General features: G+C 47.1%; 1 protein-coding gene across 1 annotated transcript in view; it reads left to right on the top strand.

Annotated features, from left to right (window-relative positions):
• Nucleotides 1–21,981, top strand: part of LOC124622974 (leucine-rich repeat-containing protein 24-like) — a 208,692-nt gene that overhangs the window by 30,827 nt on the left and 155,884 nt on the right. Inside the window, exons 2-3 of the mRNA XM_047148762.1 lie at nt 1,393–1,683; nt 21,234–21,440. Coding sequence (XP_047004718.1) covers nt 1,393–1,683; nt 21,234–21,440 — 498 coding nt within the window. The remainder of the gene's footprint in view (nt 1–1,392; nt 1,684–21,233; nt 21,441–21,981) is intronic.

Raw genomic sequence — 21,981 nt, 5'->3', positions numbered from 1 at the left:
ACTAAGCCTGATGGGCCCTCCTCAGAGAATCAATGCAAACTTACAGAACTGGCTGAGGGCCGATTATGAAAGTGTGTCTTCCTAGGTTGAAATCTAGCTAAGAAGTGAACGAGGCACACTCCAGTTCCGTCGAGCTGCACAGCCCGCTAGAGTGTGCTGTGCTCGGCAGACGACAGGCTGCCAACCTTGTGTTGGCGCGGCGTTGTAGTAGTATCTATGGCAATGATACTGAACAACCAATAGGCAGCACATTGTCGAGGCATTCGTCTTCATGGACGACAGGTCGTGCCCACATCGTGCACATTTTGTGAATGACTTCCTTCAGGATAATGACATCGCTTGAGTAGAGTGGTCAGCATGTTCTCCAGTCGCGAACCCTGTCGAACATGCCTGGGATAGAATGAAAAGCGCTGTTTATGGACAACGTGACCCACCAACCACGCTTAGAAATCTACGCCGAATCGCCGTTGAGGAGTGCGACAATCTGGAGCAACAGGGCCATGATGAACTTGTGGATAGTATGCCACGACAAATATACGCTTGCATCAATGCAAGAGGTAGTGCTACTGGGTATTAGAGGTAACAGTATGTACAGCAGTCTGGTCTCACCTCTGAAGGTCTTGCTGTATGGTGGTACAACATGCAATGTGTGGTTTTCTGGGCAGTGAAAAGGGTGAAAATGATGTTTATGTTGATCTCTATCCCAATTTTCTTTACAGGTTCCGCACCTCTGGGAACCATGGTGATGCAAAACCTTTTTTGATGTGCATATTGGAAATGAATAGTCTGGTTGCGACTACGTGTATATACAAGTGGTTTCCATGTTTTAACTTACATGTACTGGTATGTATTTTTATAACTAACTCAGATTTACAGCTTGTACGACTTTATCTAATTATAACTAGTTGTTTATCACGCTTTTAGCACTGAAGATGGCCCCGTAATGGCCGAAATATGTAGATGCAACAAACATTATTAGCGACTGATTGCTGTGACCTTTACTACTTGAAACAAATACAGCCACTGGCACATCTGTTTCCACGTTGAATCAAACCTGATGACACCGCTGTAGTGTTTCTTTCCCTTTAATTCTTGAACATCAGCTCCTACCGCTCGCCGGCCGAAGTCGCCGAGCGGTTCTAGGCACTACAGTCTGGAACCGCGCGACCGCTACGGGCGCAGGTTCGAACCCTGCCTCGGGGATAGATGTGTGTGATGTCCTTAGGTTAGTTAGGTTTAATTAGTTCTGATGACCTCAGCAGTTAAGTCCCATAGTGCTCAGAGCCATTCGAACCATTCATTCTTACTGCTCTCCTATTATAGTACTGATGTGTGGTGGGTGAGGACAGTCGCAGCTGGTGGTGAACAACGGCCGCCTGTCGGTGTCTGCAGGTGGACCTGTCCGGGAACGCGATAGCGGCGCTGCAGCCGGGCACGTTCTCCGGCAACGACCGGCTGCGCATGCTGTCGCTGAGCCACAACCCGCTGTCGGAGCTGGTTGAGGGCCAGTTTCCCGCGCTGCCGCACCTGCGCACGCTGGACCTCTCGCACTGCCGGCTGGCGCGCGTCCACCCGGCCGCCTTCGCCCGCCTTTCGGCGCTCGAGACGCTGCACCTCAACAACAACCGCCTCCAGCAGCTGGACGCCGCCGCGCTCAACGTCGCCGCCGCCACGCTCAAGGCGGTACGTCCAACAACCACTGTACTGCTCGATTCTGCGATCGTGAAGCGCGTTCTGACCAGACGAAACTACAGTCCTCCGGTCACAGCTGTGGATCCTTTGAGTGTTCTGAGACAGCATTCATCCTTAACTAGAACAGATGAAATATTAGTTCACTTTATTACGTAAATGAATAAAAGACTTACTTACCTTTGACACACTTCCTTACAACCGGAGAACTGGGCAATTTCTTACTATCACTGACTATCAAAACACTTCTCAATGCATACAATCAGAAACTCTTCTCTTGAAGCACATCGTTCAACTTTTATGAAATCCAGCGGAAGAATTAACTGTCACTGTCCTAAATGATTATGTTGACTGCTGCAGCTCAGATCTCGAATTACGGGCAGAGCTCGTCCTAACACACCCCTATATTGACCTCGGTACGAGGGCTCTGCAGTACTGAGATGGGAGGCGTGGTCCACAGTCGAACCTCCCATACACAGCTACGAATTGCAGCGATCCCTCGCCAGTGTATGTGATATCAAGTTATCGACTTTGGTGTGGCACCGCGATCTCTGCATGATACCACAAAGGAACTGTCAGGGATAATAGGAAAGGGCAAATGTTTCATTTGATGGAGCGTGATTACGCAGTGTTAATACACTGGATTCGGCATCGAAGTGGATGACAGTTCAAATTCACAATCAGTCAGCCAGCCTCATGCCGTCGGCACAGGCATCGTGCATTCGAACGTCATAATACCGAATTCACATGCTGCTGAACGCTCAGAAACTGCGGCCTGTGGATATGCCACGTGTGTCTCAATGTGGTAGACGCGATTGCAGTGCACTCCAGCGGCAGTTGTCGGCTGTAACTTGCTCGCAGATCACACAGTTTGTGTACGAAAGGGACGGGCATAAAATTCCTAAGTCAGCTCCCTTAAAATGCACATTCCTCGTCCATCTGTTAGTCATATCGTTCTCTCTGCAGTATACATAAATAAAAACTACAATATGCATGAACATGTTACAAGACAAAAGGAAAGTTCCACATTAAAAGAACATAAGCTTACAACAATATCATCAAAAATAGTTCAGTACAAATGTATGATAATTTTCCACATGAGACAAAAATTATTCTATCATCGCAGTCATTAGTAAAACATTGAGGTTATTCTTATTTGATCGCTGTTTCTATTCAGTAGCAGAATCTTTAGATCTTGTAAATACAAGGCTAAACAAGAAACTGCAGAAAATTTTACTGCAAGTAGTGCAAACTCATAGGTAGATGCAGCAAGTCGAGAGAGAGAGTGCACTTGCATTTACATAACATCGAATGTTATATAATATACTCAAATAAAAAATGAAGTCACAGAACCTATTATAAAACGTGAAGGTGAGTTAAAAAGAATATGAAATGCAACACTTGTCTTATCACTTCCTGGCTTCACTATATCGCACTGATTTTCCGCAACACGCGCCTTTCTTTTGTATTTTATTATCATCTGAAGGTTTTAATCGCAGATGTGTTGTTAATTGTCATTTAGGTATTAAAAATTGTACCAAGATGTGTTTTTTATCGATCTTCCATGTACCTTTTCCTTGAAACTGCATACTGTTCTAACGGGCAAGTTGCAAAGCGAAAATTACTAACCACCAGTTTGTCACAACAAATCGTAAAAACAAACAATGTGTTTTCGAGAGACCAATTTCATTTTGCTTAGAAATCTCATATAAGCAGAGGATATAAGTTATAATATGCAATAAAACCCAATATGGCGTATCCAGACTCTCTCCTGAAGAGAGATGGCGAGCATGTGACGTAGGTGGCGTTCTTCCATGTGATTGGTCTACGTTCAAACGCACGTTCAGAACATCTGTCGTGATTAATATTGCTCTACTCGCTTAGAAAGACTCCCCAACATACTTTTTCCACGCTATGGCATCAGAAACTCGACACGCTCAACGTTGACGTTTGAATACGCGGTCCCTGTGTCGACGAATTTTGGTTTCCCCAACCCGACAATGATTAATTCCGAGATGATCTCTTTGACAATGATACAACCATTTCCTTCCAAATTCTTTCCCAACCAGAGTGAGCGCCACGTCCCTAACTACTTCTTCGTCGAAAGTAGGTTAAGCCATTACCTTTTCTATTTTGCCAGTGTATCAGCTCCACCACTGAAAACAATTAATGCAGATTGGCTTTCATAGGGATGCACCAACACTGCTGCTAGTGTGTGCAAGGTCTACTGGTTGTGGGCGCGTAAATGTGTTCTCCTAGGCAACACAACTCTACTAAGAAAACAAAAATCAACTACAATCACAAATTCCTGGTATTACTATACAACAATAATAAAAAATAAAAACAACAATGTTGAAGGAAAATTTCCAGCCAACGAAATGGTTACAAAAAAGCAAGTGGGAGCAACTTATCATGTCATTAAATTCAACAGAAAATCTTATCCACCAGCAATGTAAAATGTAATAAGTGAACTAAGATACGTAATCTTTTAACATGAAACACTGCTGGACAGCACCTAGAACAAATTCCATGCAAGCTTCTATAAAGCAGTGGACTGTCAATTAAAGTGGAATGTTCCACTTTAGTAATCGTAACGGAAGTATGGTACCGGCCGCCACTTGGTCACGCCGCCGCGTTTCGCACCGCCACATGAGGGCGCTGTGATCAACTCTCACGCCACTGCCAGTGATATGCGAACATTCCCCCTCCTGAGCTGCAGCGACGGGGCTACTTACATTCAAGCATCGATGGACAGAGACCACTTTTGTGTGTTTCCATTTCATAAAATTTACAGATTTTCATGGAGGTCAGGGCTCGTCATCTACGGAAGAGTCATTGTATTGAAGACTGATTGGGTTGTAAATCATTGTATCCGTAAATATTTCTGCACTCAAACCTACTCTTAGCAAATACAGTAGACGATGTTATGTATTACTGTTACTGATAGATATTAGATGAAGAACAAATAAATATCTGAATACACTGTCCATGAACTGTATCTGCTTTTCGCTCCTGTATCCATTAGAGAAGCACAAAGAATGCAAAGGAAGTTACAAGAGGAAAAAAGACGAAAGTAATGAGAGGCAGCTGAAAGTGGATTGTCGATGATCGTGACGTCAAAATTGAGCACCATGAAGAAGACGTAGCTAAGGAATTGTTAACGCTTAACACAGACCAAGCAAGAAGGACAAAACTAGCAGATCAGCACATGCAGCGAGGGGATTCCTACCAAAGAGAAGTCTGATCCTTGATCTGAGGAAGAAATTTCTGAAATGTATGTTTGCAACACTGCGTTTAACGGTAGTAGATCATGGACTGTGGATCGTCCAGAAAAGGACAGAATCGGCATATTTGAGATGTGATCTTATGGAAGGAAGTTGAAACTTAGATGGGCTGATAAGATAAGGAATGATGATTTTCTCTGCTGAGTTGGTGAAGAAAGGAAAACTTGGAAAACATTGACAACAAGGATGGACAGGACGGCAGTACATCTACTAATAATCAGGAAATAACTTCATGGTGCTACAGGGAGCTCTAGAAGGTAAAAACTGTAGGGGAAAACCGAGACTGGGACACGTCCAGCACATAAATGTGGTCGTACGATGCAAGTGCTACGCTCAGATGAAGTGGTTGACATATGAGAGGAATTCGTGGCTGGTTGCATCGAACCGATATAAAGAAGAAACCATGAAATATTGTCTTGATGGCCCGGCGGGACACACAGCTCGAAGGTACAAACACTAGTTTTTCAAATGTGTGTGAAATCTTATGATTTAACTGCTGAGGTCATCAGTCCCTAAGCTTACACACTACTTAACCTAAATTATCCTAAGGACAAACACACACACCCATGCCCGAGGGAGGGCTCGAACCTCCGCCGGGACCAGCCGCACAGGCCATGACTGCAGCGCCCTAGACCGCTCGGCTAATCCAACGCCGCGTACAAACACTGCCCATGCACTCCAGCCATAACAATTCTGCAGACATTGGCAACGGAACCAATCGTAAAACAACCATTTGCACTCCTCTGTGGAGTCGCCACCGTGTTGTCGAGACACGACGGCCACCAGGTGGCTCCGTCATTCGCTCGCCCTCACAATACTCTGGCAGCTCCCGAGTGTCTTCCTCGCGCCGCGGCCGAAGCGCAGACGTACAATAATAATGTGGTCGCTGTAGCAACACAAGCCGCGCAGGTTACCATGCGCCGTTACTGTGGCACTCCTTTGATGTAACCGTTTCTGCTGGCGCGACAGTAGACACCAAAGTGGCGAGCGACTTGACTGCTACGCACAGCAATTACAGAAGCGATATCGCAAAGGAATGCAATCCGTTTGTTACATTTAAGGAATACTGCTGCACACGTGACTGGCTCGCCACGCGGCTTACAGCCACGCCATTGGAATCGCACATTAATTCCGTTCGCTGCTTAGATGTCCCGTTAATTCTGCTGCTTCCTGCAAGACTCCGCTCGGTCGCCCCACCTCGTGGTGGATACCTCTGACCCTAGCTGCTGCCCCTTTGATTTCTCCGACGCCATCTCACCCTCAGCCAGATAACTGCCTGCAGGGTTTGACGACTGTTGCTAAGCGTTCCGATTATCACGGCACACCTCTAGTAGGTTTTGGGCAGATAACGTAATATCAAGGTGTATCATAAGCACCGGCGTAAAGCCAAAAATTTCAAAAGACATGATACTAGAAGCAAAAACGTCACAGTAAACATACGCCCAAGAAGGAACGGTGAAACTTGGTAGTCAAGGAAGGCAGGATTCGGTTACGATTGTTGACGGGGCCGTAATCAGTTACTACTGGTTCCCTTAATTCCAGACACAGCAATAAATAAAGATATCACACGTTATTAATGAAGAAATAAACAACTATGTAATTAACAGTGCTTTCAGTGCGTTGCAATTTACCAAACGAGCATAAAATACAGACACAGCAAATAATGTTTTTTTTTTAAAAACAAGCCAATGTGATCCCAATTAGAATTTTAAGGCAAGTAACCACAGTCACGGCTGAAGTCCTTTAACACCAAGAACAGCAGTCATGAAAATATTTAACAAACATACTGTAAATCAGCAATGCAATAGCAAAGGTTAATGTAAAAGGACAGGCAAATTCTCACAAAACAGGTGAGACAAAATGATGGTAAAAATGGTTCCACAGTAATTTAAACCTGCTGTAACGCTAACAAGGGAACCTCCCCATCGCACCCCCCTCAGATTTAGTTATAAGTTGGCACAGTGGATAGGCCTTGAAAAACTGAACACAGATCAATCGAGAAAACAGGAAGAAGTTGTGTGGAGCTATGAGAAAAATAAGCAAAATATACAAACTGAGTACTCCATGTGCAAGATATGCAACATCAAGGACAAAGTGAGTTCAGGAGCGCCGTGGTCCCGTGCTAAGCGTGAGCAGCTGCGGAACGAGAGGTCCTTGGTTCAAGTCTACCCTCGAGTGAAAAGTTTAATTTCTTTATTTTCGCTAAGTTATTATCTGTCCGTTCGTTCATTGACGTCTCTGTTCACTGTAATAAGTTTAGTGTCTGTGTTTTGTGACCGCACCGCAAAACTTTGCGATTATGAGACGAAAGGACGTGCCTCTCCCATGGGAACCGAAAACATTTGATCGCAAGGTCATAGGTCAACCGATTCCTCCACAGGAAAACACGTCTGATATATTCTATACGACACTGGTCACGGCATGTGCGTTACATGACAGGAATATGTTGTCGACCCACCTAACTTGTACACTTGGCGAATGGGTAAAAAGATTCTTCTACCTTGCCCGATTTAGGTTTTCTTGTGGATGTGTTAATCACTCCCAAAAGACGGACAGATAATAATTATCTGAAAATAAAAAATTAAAATTTTCACTCGAGGGTAGACTTGAACCATGGACCCCTCGTTCCGCAGCTGCTCACGCTAACCACGGGACCACGGCGCTCCTGAGCACACATTATCCTAGAGGTTGCCTATCGTGCACATGGACTATTCTGTTTGTAAATGTTGCTTATTTTTATCATAGTTCCATACAACTTCTTCCTGTTTTTTCGATTGATCTGTGTTGTTTTTCAAGGCCTATCCACTGTGCCAACTTATAACTAAATCTGAGGGGGGTGCGATGGGGAGGTTCCCTTGTAAGAATGGCAATTATATACAAAAATTTAGAAACACCAAATAAAACAGCAAATACTAAAATAAAACACAAGGGCCAGTCACAGACGGTGCACCAGAAATCGACCTCTGAGTAGGTCCGGCAAAAAACACTTTCGCGAGCGATGAGATAGGCAGCCAAGAGTTGCATTCGCTTTACAGGGTGATAACTCAGACTAGTGGCAGTCTAGCGAATGACTAATCTTGCTGAAGCTACCTGACATCCAATAAACCAAATGCAAAGATGTAAAGAAATACGCCGAAGCCGGAACCGGTAGTCTGGACTCCACCCGCGGAATACTGTGCTTAGACAGCCGGGAACGAGAAAGGAATCACTATCACCAGAGTAGAAGGATCGCCAACCAACCTACATTCAAGGAAGCTGTCAAAACTACACGCCTCACCGGACAGCAGCGGCCAGGGGAGGAAACGTACACTGCCGTTACATACATTAACCCCCAGGGCAGGTAACTGCAGCATTAGCGGCCACGAGGCAGGAAAAAAACCGCTGATTGAACTTAACAAATAGTAACAAACAGAACGCAATAAATAGTAATTAGAAGTCCAGGAACGCTAATCAGATCCGCCTTCCCTAAGCACTCCACTCTCTGCTCTTCGACTTGACAACACAACGAGCAGCAACACGTACCCAAGTCACTGTAGAATAACAAGATCTCACAATGGTGGAGGTTTCTCTACTTTAATCCATATGCACTCAACTTTAGCTTCCAGGATCCGGTTTACGACGAGGTCGTGCACCCTTGCGACCACAGGCCTTCGATCTGGCAGTCCATGCGCGCCGCCAGCGGACCCGGAGTGTTCTTGCAATGCGCGGACCTGGCTCCTCCAGAGTCCCCAACCAAACTGCACACTGACGCGACCCGGAAGACAAACGACGTCGCCCCGAAGATAGGGCCACACTTACCACATATCGCTAACCGCCGCTGCTGTCACTAACAGACAAGCAACAATTGCGAAACCAAGTGGCGCCAGTTAAGACGAGAAGAAGACAAACAACCGCAACCATGTCAACTAAACGATACAGTCTGGCCTCGAGCAGAGGACGAAAACCTACAAACAGCACCAACGCTAGCCGCAGCACGGCTCAAACCGTACGCGAGATGATTGCGACTTTGTGGTTACCGGCCTCTGTTGGCATGATTCTGTGTGAACACCGCATGCTAGGTCGTCGTGTTATCTTTGCTTACATTTCGGAGTCATAGAGTTGTAAACAGGATGGATAGGACGCACAGTAAGCCATTAAAGTCACATTCTTGTCAGCGGTTCGCGAAGCGACAGTTGTGTTGTACGAGTGTTGGTGGTAACATGAAACATTACAGTGGAGAAGCGTATGCGGATAGGCATTCCATGTATGGCAGAGTTAACGGCAATACACAGAGGCTGCATACTTGTATCAAGAAGCATGCTCTGCCTGAAGGCACCTCGTCAGTCAAACGTTTACAAGCGTACGTCAACGCCTCTAGTAACTGGGAGATTCCCAAATGCCATATGAGGGGTACCCCTGTACGAATCACATCTGTGACTGAAGACATGGTGCTGGAAACAGTCGAACACTCTACACAACTTTGGACAAGAAGACAAAAGGACGATTTTGTGGAATTAGTAGCAGTAGTGAATGGAGAAAAAAGCATTGCAATGCAGTTCACCCGTATCACCTGTAACGAGGTCACTCTTTGTGAGGCGGACTTCGTGTTATGATGACGACGAACGAGTCTTCGCCAATGTTGACTGGTGGCCAATGTGGTTGTACAGGATTCTTCTTGGCTGCATACATATAATTATAAACAGATAGCTATTGAAGCCTCACTTAGGCCAGACGTTACTAAGCTCCTTGTTAGAGGTTGCTTCCTATCAGCTGAAGGCTCTGCTACTTTACTACTTGACGTCCCGAGCAAGAGTGGACTAGAGTTCGCTAGAAACTTGATGCAATCCGCGAAGCGGCGCTAGCGGTGCTGGTCGCGACTCGCGGGTTCAACTATACTAATGCGGACAGCGGTTGATAACTGCAACCCCTAACAAGTGTGGTATCGAACGTTGATACCACACTTTGCTCCTAGACTAACGTTCTGTCGGTGAATGCAATAACGAGTTATAGGCAACCCTATGTTTGATAATAGACTTTTTTTTTTTACTGGTGAAGCACGGTTTACCGGTGGTGATGTTTTCATTTATAACAAATCTGACGTTTGGAGTCGTTTAGGTGCATTTGTCTCCACACCAGCAACGTTTCACCTTCAATGTGTGGTTCGGAGTGCTAGGTGATCGTTTTACTGGGCAGTAAATGTTACCAGGCAAACTAAGTGAATGGAATTACCTTCAGTTTCTGCGAGCGAGGTGGCGCAGTGGTTACACACTGGACTCGCATTCGGGAGGACGACGGTTCAATCCCGCGTCCGGCCATCCTGATTTAGATTTTCCGTGATTTCCCTAAATCGCCCCAGGCAAATGCTGGGATGGTTCCTTTCAAAGGGCACGGCCGACTTCCTTCCCCGTCCTTCCCTAATCCGATGAAATCGATGACCTCGCTGTCTGGTTTCCTTCCCCAAACAACCCAACCCTCGAAGGACTTCTTGAGTATATTCCCTTAGAACAAGGTCGAAAATTGTAGTACATGCATGACGGAGCTCCGGTACATTTTTCTTCTATAATGAGACGAAACTTAACGTGGCGATATGGCCGAAGATGAACTGGGAGAGATTTTGTGGACTGGCAAGACAGCCAGTCCACTAGGACGGGAGGCCGAAGGGCACTCGTTTAAGCTCACACAGGATGGCGTGAGGTCTGGAAAATGACAAGGAATTGAGACTAGCAAAATGATACGTAGCTTCTGGAATACTTAACTTTAATCCATAATTGGTGAACATCGGTCTGACGGTACATGCATCACAAGATAAATAGCAAATGATAATGGCGCCTTGCTAGGTCGTAGCAAATGACGTAGCTGAAAGCTATGCTAACTATAGTCTCCGCAAATGAGAGCGTATTTTGTCAGTGAACCATCGCTAGCAAAGTCGACTGTACAACTGGGGCGAGTGCTAGGAAGTCTCTCTAGACCTGTCGTGTGGCGGCGCTCGGTCTGCAATCACTGAAAGTGGCGACACGCGGGTCCGACGTATACTAACGGACCGCGGCCGATTTAAAGGCTACCACCTAGCAAGTGTGGTGTCTGGCGGTGATACCACATTCCTCCCCCGCAAATCGGCATACGGTTGTGTTATAAGGCTTCCGCCCGCCGTGGGGAGGACCCCATGTTGACGTGTGTGACGAGGTGGGGAGCCTAACAACAGGCGAGGCTGTGCCACCCGCACCCTGCCATTCGGTCCGAGGGGAGCTAGGAAACGCCTGAAAACCTAGTCCAGGGTGCACGCCAACATGCGGTGTACGCGCCCGTAGAGAGACAGGAGGGGCCGAAGGGTCGACCTCCATCGGGTCGGGGCACCCGACGGGCGAAGACGCCATGTGGTCCGGAGCGGGCAAGAGTTCCATGTCTGAAGACAACGGGTCACGGGAAGCGATCGGCGGCGCGTGACCCAGGGAGGCGCCCGGCGGTTGCTGCGACGCGTCCACTGCGGGCTTCGCCGGCGGGAGAACAGGCGGCGGCGGCGGTGGTGGCGCGTCGCCATAGGGCAAAATGGAAGGCAGCGTCGGTAACACCTGGGGCTGAGGCGAGCCAGTAGATGGGTCCCCAGGGCGCTGACCGAACGGCACCGTCGCTGAAAGCAGACGGGGAGCGGCAGATCCCGTGCGAAGACAGAGGCGCAGCTGATTGAGATGCCGACGCACCTCACCAAAGGCCCCAAAACCAGGTACATAGCGTAGCCGAGGCAGCGAAGAATGCGCCCGGCGAGCCAACGCCGTGAACCTCGATAGTGGCGATAATAGACAACGTCGCCCGGAGCAAAAGCAGGTGTCTGCCGCTGCACAGGAACCTGATGCGGCGGATGTAGCAAAGACATTAAGGTTCGATGAGGACGACCGTGGAGCAACTCAGCCGGCGAGCAACCATCTCGGGGCTGAGAGCGATACGAGGACAAAAAGAGCAATAACGCGTCCTCCAGAGAATGCGACTCTCGCAACTTCAACATCTGGGACTTGAAAATCCTGACCAATCGTTCAGCGCCACCGTTTGACTGCGGCGAAAACGGAGCTGACGTCAGATGTTGAATACCATTGGCCTTGGAGAATGACAAATTCTGCAGACATGAATTGTGAGCCATTGTCGGAAACAATAGTCTGTGGAAGACCTTCAATGCAAAAGATAGCGGATAACGCTTGGATGGTGGCAGATGACGTCGTGGAAGACATCCGGACAACAAAAGGAAAATTGCTGAATGAATCTACCACAACCAACCATCGAGCATTCCAGAATGGACCAGCAAAATCGATGTGTAAGCGTTGCCAAGGGGTAGTGGTTTTCGGCCATTCAAAGAATTTCCGCGGTGGTGCGGATTGTTGTTCGGCACACGCCATGCAAGAAGAGCACATATTCGTAATCGCAGCATCGATTCCGAACTAAGTACAGTGCTGACGAGCAAGTTGTTTCGTTCGCACTATACCCCAATGTCCTTGGTGGAGAAGCCGTAAGACAGAGGACTGTAACGAACGTGGGACCACGACCCTGGACTGATCATTATCAGAACGCAACAGCAAAACACCACGTCGAACCAAAAGTCTCTCCTTGTGAGCAAAAAATCTGCGAACCAACGGATCCTCGATCCGTGGCATTGACAAGGGCCATTGCGTAGCAACAAAACGCAGAACGGGAGCAAGGACAGGGTCAGCAGCTGTGGCTGTAGTTACACGACGAAAATCAATCGGAAACGATTCGACCACGTCATCGGTTTCCGAATCAATGAACATGCAAGCAAGTTCGGAAGAATCGAATGCTCTATCCTCAGCAACAGGCAAACGGGACAACGCATCGGCGTTTCCGTGCTTGACAGTGGACCGATACAAGATATCGTAGCGGTACTGCGAAAGGAAAATTGACCAGCGAATGAATTTCTGCGCTGTACGTTGAGGTACAGGCATGGTCGGATGAAAAAGCGATGTAAAAAGTTCGTGATCTGTGATGATGGTAAAGTGACGACCATACAAGAAATCATGAATCTTTGTAACACCAAATACGAGAGCCAATGCTTCTTTCTCGATCTGTGAATAATTTCTTTGCGCAGACGAGAGCAATTTGGACGCAAAGGCAATAGGGTGATCATGCGATCCATCTTTGTGCGCATGCACAGCACCGATCCCGAAATCCGATGCATCCACCATCAACAAATGGGGTTTCTGGGGATCGAATGGCGTAAGGCAAGTATTGGAAAGCAACGCCAATTTCAACTGGCGAAAGGCGCGTTCGCTTTACGTCGTCCAGACGAACGGAACACCTTTACGGCGTTAAGTGATGAAGCGGAGCTGAAATGGAAGAGGCGTGGCGCACATAGCGATGATAATAATTTATTTTTCCCAGCACACTCTGTAGCTGCTTCAAATTCTGCTGCGAAGGCAAGTCTTGTATAGCACGGAGGTGCTCTGGACTGGGATGTATGCCTTGGGCATTGAGGACATGTCCCAGATAGGGTAAGTCCCGAGCAAAAAACACACATTTGTCCTTCCGCAAGCGAAGACCATTTTGGCGCAAGACCTGAAATAATGTTCTGAGATTGCCTAAATGTTCTGCTTCTGTCTTTCTGGAGATCACAGTATCGTCCAGATAGTTCGCTGCAGTAGGGACCGACGCACAAACAGTTTGCAGATATTGCTGAAACAATGCAGGGGCGGATGCACACCCGAATGGCAGTCTTTTGAATCGGTACAAACCAAGATGCGTGTTAACCACCAAAACGCGCTGGGATTCTTCGTCCTCCAGTATTTGCAAGTACGCATCTGCTAGGTCCAACTTCGAAAAATATTTACCCGGGCACAATTTGTCAAAAAGATCTTCCGGGTGGAGTAAAGGAAAAGTTGCAATCACTAGTTGTGGATTCACTGTTGCCTTGAAGTCCACACAGAGTCTCAATTTTCCGGAAGGTTTTTGTAAAATTACTATGGGTGACGCCCAGAGAGAAGCCTGCACACGTTCAATCACACCTTGTGTTTCCAATTCGTGTAATGTTCTTGCGACCTCATCACGCAATGCGTGGGGAGCATTGCGCGCTCTGAAAAATTTCGGTTGCGCGTTTACTTTCAGTTGCAAATGTGCTTTATAGTTCTTAGCGCAACCAAGGCCCAGTGCAAAAATGTCTGCAAACTCTTCACATAGACGAGAAACACTGTCTGAAGGCACATTCTGGTTCACTGATAGGACCTGATTGACTATAGACAAGTTAAACAACTGAAATAAATCGAAACCAATTAAGTTCACTGCAGAAGAAGAACGAAGGACGTACAATGACACAAGTTTTGTTTGTCCCTTGTATGTTGCAAGAAGGCTGCACTGTCCTAACACAGGGTTAGCTTGTCCTGAATAACTACTTAACTTAACATTTGCGGCACGCAACGGAGGTGTACCCAGCTGTTTGTATGTGTCGTGATTGATCAGTGAAACTGCAGCTCCAGTATCGAGCTGGAATGGTATCACGTTGCCGTGAATGTCCAAGTCCACAAAAAGTTAATTGTCCTGCTGACGCCAAGAGCGACTGTCTCGTGCAATGTGAACTGACACTGGTACAGAATCACTTGCGACTTGACGGGATTTCCGGCGATGTCGACGCACACTATTTTTGGGACGAACACAGTCACTGTTAGAGAGAGTGGCACTGGGCGGAGTGGAATGAACTACATGAATTTCCATGGGCGATGGTTCACGAGCCTGATTGTTCTTGGTTCGATTCCGATTCCGGCGCAAAGCAAAGGGCCTGGAATGGTTGTGAGTGTCTGATCCAAGCTTTTTCTGGCAAACACTTTGAACGTGTCCTTTTTTATTACAGAAAAAGCAAATAGCTTGGCGTGACAGGCAATTCTCACGCGAATGTCTAGTAGCACACCGCGGGCATGATTTTATCACTGCATTTGCTCGCTTGCGCGGCCCACGTGGCTGAGAGCTTTGTGGCAAGCTGCGCCGACGGGCGTGAGGGCTGTTTACTGTTCCGTGCAGCGCACCCGGCGGGCCGGTTAATGTGACACACGGCCGGTGAAGTTTCAAATGATTCCTGAGCAAAGTCAAGTGTGTCTTGCCGATCCAATATGTCTATCACTTGTTGAATGGAGGGATTGACTAGTTTCAAAATCTGTTCCTGTATACGAACATCAGAAACGCTCTGTGCAATTGCATCACGTACCATAGTATCTGAATAAGGAAGGCCACATTCACACTCAAAAGCACAGTTTCTAGTAAGGCATTACAAAGTTGCAACCCACTCCCAATTGGTCTGACCGGCCGTACGTTTTGTACGAAAGAAGGTATACCTTTTTGCATCTACATTGACTGATTCTTTGAAATAAGCATCTAATGCAGACAAAATTTCTTCGTAGGACAGAGTTGCTATGTCGCGTCGGGGAAATAATTTCACTATCACATGGTACGTCAGGACGCCTACAGATGCTAACAAAAAAGGCTGCCACTCATTACCTTGAATTCTGTAGGCGGCGAGATGGAATCCAAATTGGCGTGACCACTCCGTCCAGCTTTCCAGTGCAGCATCAAAAGGACGAAAAAGTGGTGCAACTGCGTGTTGTGGATGTGGTAGCGGTGGAGCGGCGGCTGCCACATCGTTTTGCATTGCACGTTGAAATTGGACGAGCTGTCCAAGGACATCCCATAAGGCCTGTGTCTGCTGATTCTACAAGCGATAAAATTCGGACAGTATATCTGGAGATTGTGGCGAAGCCATGACACAAGTAAATCAATATAGGTACGAACGCAGAATTCTCGTCGCCAACTTTTGTGGATTGGCAAGACAGCCAATCCACTAGGACGGGAGGCTGAAGGGCACGCGTTTAAGTTCACACAGGATGGCGTGAGGTCTGGAAAATGACAAGGAATTGAGACTAGCAAAAAAGGTACGTAGCTTCTGGAATACTTAACTTTAATCCATAATTGGTGAACATCGGTCTGACGGTACATGCATCACAAGATAAATAGCAAATGATAATGGCGCCTTGCTAGGTTGTAGCAAATGACGTAGCTGAAAGCTATGCTAACTATAGTCTCGGCAAATGAGAGCGTATTTTGTCAGTGAACCATCGCTAGCAAAGTCGACTGTACAACTGGGGCGAGTGCTAGGAAGTCTCTCTAGACCTGCCGTGTGGCGGCGCTCGGTGTGCAATCACTGAAAGTGGCGACACGCGGGTCCGACGTATACTAACGGACCGCGGCCGATTTAAAGGCTACCACCTAGCAAGTGTGGTGTCTGGCGGTGACACCACAAGAGAAGGACCTATACCACGGCCTCCAAGACCACCTGATCTGAACCGCAGGGATTTCCGTGTTTGCAGTGACATTAAAGGTTGAAGAATTACTGCAGAGACTTGTCACTGCTGGTTCAGAATTTCTAAATGGTCCAGGCATGTCTGGAAGGATTCAAAACTCTTTCCGGCGGTGGTTCGGGCCTGCACCTGGATACAAGAACGACACTTTTAACATCCTCTCAATTACGGTAAAGTCATATGACTGTTGTTATCTTCATTCAAAACACATGCACATCTGTCACAGTACCTTCAACAACTTTTCTTGCTGTTGTACGGTGCTGTAACCAATTCATAAATAAGTCGATATTTACACAGAATCAAGTCGATCGCGCAGACGTACATAAACATGATGAAAGGAAATCGGCCGCAAATGGGAAATGAAATGAACTGAACGGCAACATGTCGCAATTTGTACAGGACGGGGCTCGAACCGGGATTTCCCACTTTACGCGAGTGGTTACCGTAACTGCTTTTGCTATCCGCACACGATTCACATCACCCGAAATTCCCATATTGTCGCACACTACTGACGTTTCGCCCCCTGTCATTCACACTCATTGCTCGCCGCACCCCTTTGTATTTCCGCCAGAGTTCAGGAGAGAGAGAGAAAGAGAGCATCTGCACTAGATGGTTCAAATGGCTCTGAGCACTATGGGACTTAACATCTGAGGTCATAAGTCCCCTAGACTTAGAACTACTTAAAGCTAACTAACCTAAGGACATCACACACATCCATGCCCGAGACAGGATTCGAACTTGCGACCGTAGCAGCAGCGCGGTTCCGGACTGAAGCGCCTAGAGCCGCTCGGCCACAACGGCCGGCAACTGCGCTAGAATGACATTATTGGCCGTCGAGCCGTATATATTTGTATATGTGTTGCGTCTGTTCTTGCAAACATGTCCGAAACGACGAACGTAACACACAAATACATCTATATGGCTTGATGGCTGATAGGATCGTTTCAGTGCGGATGCACTTTCTCTCCCGCACTCTCATCTCGGACGTGAAGGAAATTTGAAATTTGTGGTAACATCCTGTGGGACCAAACTGCTGAGGTCATCGGTCCCTAGGCTCACACATTATTTAAACTAACTTACGCTAAGGACGAAACGCACACACATGCCCGAGGGAGGACTCGAACTTCCGACGAGAGTAGCCGCGCGAATCGTGGCAAGGCGCCTGAGACCGCACGGCTTCCCCGCGCGGCTCGGACATGAAGCATTTATACTTTATTGTCAGTTTAGGTAATGATACAAAGGTATGACTGACCTCGGGAAGTTAGACGTATGTTACAGAACTCGTTACATCTGATCCCTAAATCTATTTTGGAATCAGCGTGTTTCATTAGACGTCTGTAAAGTTTCCAGTATTTTCTTATCAAGCTCTTGCCCAGTGATTTTACTTTCGTGTATAAATGAAATTCTCCCCACGTCTTTTTATAGCCACGATGTTGTACCTCTTCTTTCCTGACCATGTCGCCTACAGTTTAGAATCAAAACTTTTCTTCTCAGCATTCCGTAATGAGAAGGACCAATGTTAATTTCTTTTCATTTGCAACCGTATTCTTGCTATAAGTATAGCTGCGATGCATTTACGTTGCGCTTATCACCTCCAAGATACAATAACTTTTTTGTATTATTCAGAAATGACTTTTTCTGAAGCAACTTCACTAGCACTCACGCAAAAAGTTCGAACAATTCAATACAGAGTTCATAACACTACACCTAATAATACGTTATTGATAATCAACAGCCTATAATCTAACGTAATACCTTATTTCACCATAATTATTCCTTGACACGGACGTTTATGGGTAATTCTCATTTCACAACACTTCCCACAAACGTGACGTCTTTTTGACGTCATCCGTAATATCGACAATCGCATCTATCAGCAGAGACAGTGAAAATTATGAATGTTACTGCTCGTGGATTCACTCGCTGCAATTTAAGCTGACTTCTTAGATTCCTGCCTAACCATACAACCGGAAATCGCCAGACATTTGTGAAAAGACAGAATATGAATTTTATTGTTGCTTAATTCAGTCGCATCAGTTTACTATCATCTTTTTTTCCCGCGTAATATCACACTCGGAAATTGCTGAATATTTATTTCATCCTTTGTTCTAAAATCATAACTAACATTGAATATTGAAGAATATACTTGTATTACATTCATAGGAAAGTCCCAGACTGTGTTAACAACGCTGACATAAAAAATATTTGCGTGTGGTAGCGTGCGAACCTACGCTAGCATTTAATAATGTGATTTATCGTTCCTGTCTTTACTATCATATTTTCTCTTGAAGGCTTATATCATTGATGCGTCATTTAGTAATATTTAATGCTAGTGGTGACGTGTTTGTGATAAATTATCAGTGCTCTGTTACCTCGAAACAGCATACTGAAAATTATAAAACAAGTGTGTTTCATGCTTAGTTTGTAAATTGATGACAATAATAGCCTCTCCTGAGAGAGCACCCTTATACGAAGGCATTAACCGTACATAAATCATTTTGTGACATTTTGTTATAGAAATAATTACACTCCTGGAAATGGAAAAAGAACACATTGACACCGGTGTGTCAGACCCACCATACTTGCTCCGGACACTGCGAGAGGGCTGTACAAGCAACGATCACACGCACGGCACAGCGGACACACCAGGAACCGCGGTGTTGGCCGTCGAATGGCGCTAGCTGCGCAGCATTTGTGCACCGCCGCCGTCAGTGTCAGCCAATTTGCCGTGGCATACGGAGCTCCATCGCAGTCTTTAACACTGGTAGCATGCGGCGACAGCGTGGACGTGAACCGTATGTGCAGTTGACGGACTTTGAGCGAGGGCGTATAGTGGGCATGCGGGAGGCCGGGTGGACGTACCGCCGAATTGCTCAACACGTGGGGCGTGAGGTCTCCACAGTACATCGATGTTGTCGCCAGTGGTCGGCGGAAGGTGCACGTGCCCGTCGACCTGGGACCGGACCGCAGCGACGCACGGATGCACGCCAAGACCGTAGGATCCAACGCAGTGCCCGCACCGCCACTTCCCAGCAAATTAGGGACACTGTTGCTCCTGGGGTATCGGCGAGGACCATTCGCAACCGTCTCCATGAAGCTGGGCTACGGTCCCGCACACCGTTAGGCCGTCTTCCGCTCACGCCCCAACATCGTGCAGCCCGCCTCCAGTGGTGTCGCGACAGGCGTGAATGGAGGGACGAATGGCGACGTGTCGTCTTCAGCGATGAGACTCGCTTCTGCCTTTGTGCCAATGATGGTCGTTTGCGTGTTTGGCGCCGTGCAGGTGAGCGCCACAATCAGGACTGCATACGACCGAGGCACTCAGGGCCAACACCCGGCATCATGGTGTGGGGAGCGATCTCCTACACTGGCTGTACACCACTGGTGATCGTCGAGGGGACACTGAATAGTGCACGGTACATCCAAACCGTCATCGAACCCATCGTTCTACCATTCCTAGACCGGCAAGGGAACTTGCTGTTCCAACAGGACAATGCACGTCCGCATGTATCCCGTGCCACCCAACGTGCTCTAGAAGGTGTAAGTCAACTACCCTGGCCAGCAAGATCTCCGGATCTGTCCCCCATTGAGCATGTTTGGGACTGGATGAAGCGTCGTCTCACGCGGTCTGCACGTCCAGCACGAACGCTGGTCCAAATGAGGCGCCAGGTGGAAATGGCATGGCAAGCCGTTCCACAGGACTACATCCAGCATCTCCACGATCGTCTCCATGGGAGAATAGCAGCCTGCATTGCTGCGAAAGGTGGATATACACTGTACTAGTGCCGACATTGTGCATGCTCTGTTGCCTGTGTCTATGTACCTGTGGTTCTGTCAGTGTGATCATGTGATGTATCTGACCCCAGGAATGTGTCAATAAAGTTTCCCCTTCCTGGGACAATGAATTCACGGTGTTCTTATTTCAATTTCCAGGAGTGTATGATAAATCATTCCAAGAATAACGTGTTGTTTGTAAATCTCCGTTACGCGGGCCGTAAGCTTTGTAAGAGGGCCGTACCGATGCTCACAAGAATCGATAGCCGATTATGCTGCCGTCGATACTGCGTGTGACGTCCGGTGCCAACGAGAAATACAGTCCCTGCAACGAACTTTTGATGTCACGCTACTATGCTTGTCCGCCACACTTCGGGGACGCTCGGCTCCGTGCAAGGCCCAAGGAAAATCAATATTTAACTGAAAGATACCCTTCAAAGGTCTTAGTTTTGTCGTGTGCTATCGAGGACTTGCATGCATTTAAACTCGCAATCAATAATTCTCAAGATCGTCTGAAACAGTTACTCGCTTCCTGCCTGAGACGGCTGCTGGTATTCGTAAGATCTGCAGTATCACGTGTTGTGACGTACGTACATGCTACAGCCTATATTTCTCTTGGGCCTCGTGTTACGTCAAAATGACGTCCCATTTACGGGAACTATTGAGTAACGAGCGTTACCTAACGTTTATGCTCAAGGCAAGTGTAGCTAATTTTATATTTTACAAAACCAAAACTTATAATATTATTATCTGACTTTCTTTCTCATTTCGCGGATTTTTTTATCATTTGTTAGGACGAATTCAGCAAATTTAAATGTCAGCCTATAGCAGACGTCGTACACTTCATCAATGCATTACATATGCTCGGTTAAAGCGACCACTCTTGTAATGTGGATAATCCGAGTTTGAGTCCCGGTCCGTGACAAATTCCGCTTGTCGCCATCGAATTCAGTTGCAGCCTATTTAAGAATTTATTTTCATTGTGAAACTTTGCTGTTTCCAGTGCCGTGTAGTTTCGACTGTAGATACTTACGCCGTTAATTACGATGCACCATGTATGTGAGAAGAAACACGGATTGGGTGCAAGGTTATTTGCATATCTGTTCAGTTGGTCTTGGTTGCAGCCACGCTCCCCTCACCCCACTGACTGTCAGTGTAACGGCGGCAGGTGGCGCTGGACAGCAACCCGTGGCGCTGCGACTGCGGGCTGCGCGCGCTACGCGAGTGGCTGCTGGCGCGCACCCTGCACGGCGCGCTGCCGCCCGCCTGCGCCGCCCCCGCCACCCTCGCCGGCCGCCCCTGGCCCGACGTGCCCGCACACGACTTCGCCTGCGCGCCCGAGGTCAGCCTCGCCGACCACATGATCCAGGCTGAGGTACGGAGCCCTACTCTCCACCATCTTCTCTCTACTTTACACAGTATCAACAGCAACAATAACAATTAAGTTTCTGACAGACTAAAACTGTCTGTCGAATCGCGAATCGAACCTAGGACTTTTACATTTCACAGTCAGTGCTGTACTGGCTGAGCTCTCTGAGCATGACACAAGGTCCGAGCTTCGAGGTTCGAGTCTCGATCTGGCACACAGCTTTAATTTGCCGGGAAGTTTCAAATGAGCAAACACTTCGCTGCAGAATCAAAATTTATAATTGAAGTAAGTGTAGACACATTAACAAGTGGCATAAAATATACGGGACGTAGATAAGGACACACTGAAGTGAATTTGTATTTCTTAATTATTTACAAAAACAATGAAAATCTTCTGATTATTTCACACATTTGATACCTCAATCCATTACACACACACACACACGCACACGCACACGCACACGCACACACACACACACACACACACACACTCACCTGCACACACACAAATTTCTTTCTCACTTGCACCGCTATTACATCTACAACAT

Source organism: Schistocerca americana, chromosome 7 (genome assembly GCF_021461395.2).
Source record: "Schistocerca americana isolate TAMUIC-IGC-003095 chromosome 7, iqSchAmer2.1, whole genome shotgun sequence".
In the NCBI taxonomy this organism is placed as follows: Eukaryota; Metazoa; Arthropoda; class Insecta; order Orthoptera; family Acrididae; genus Schistocerca; species Schistocerca americana.
The sequence above is the reverse complement of the archived record's forward strand: the minus strand, read 5'-3'. Positions and strand labels throughout refer to the sequence as shown.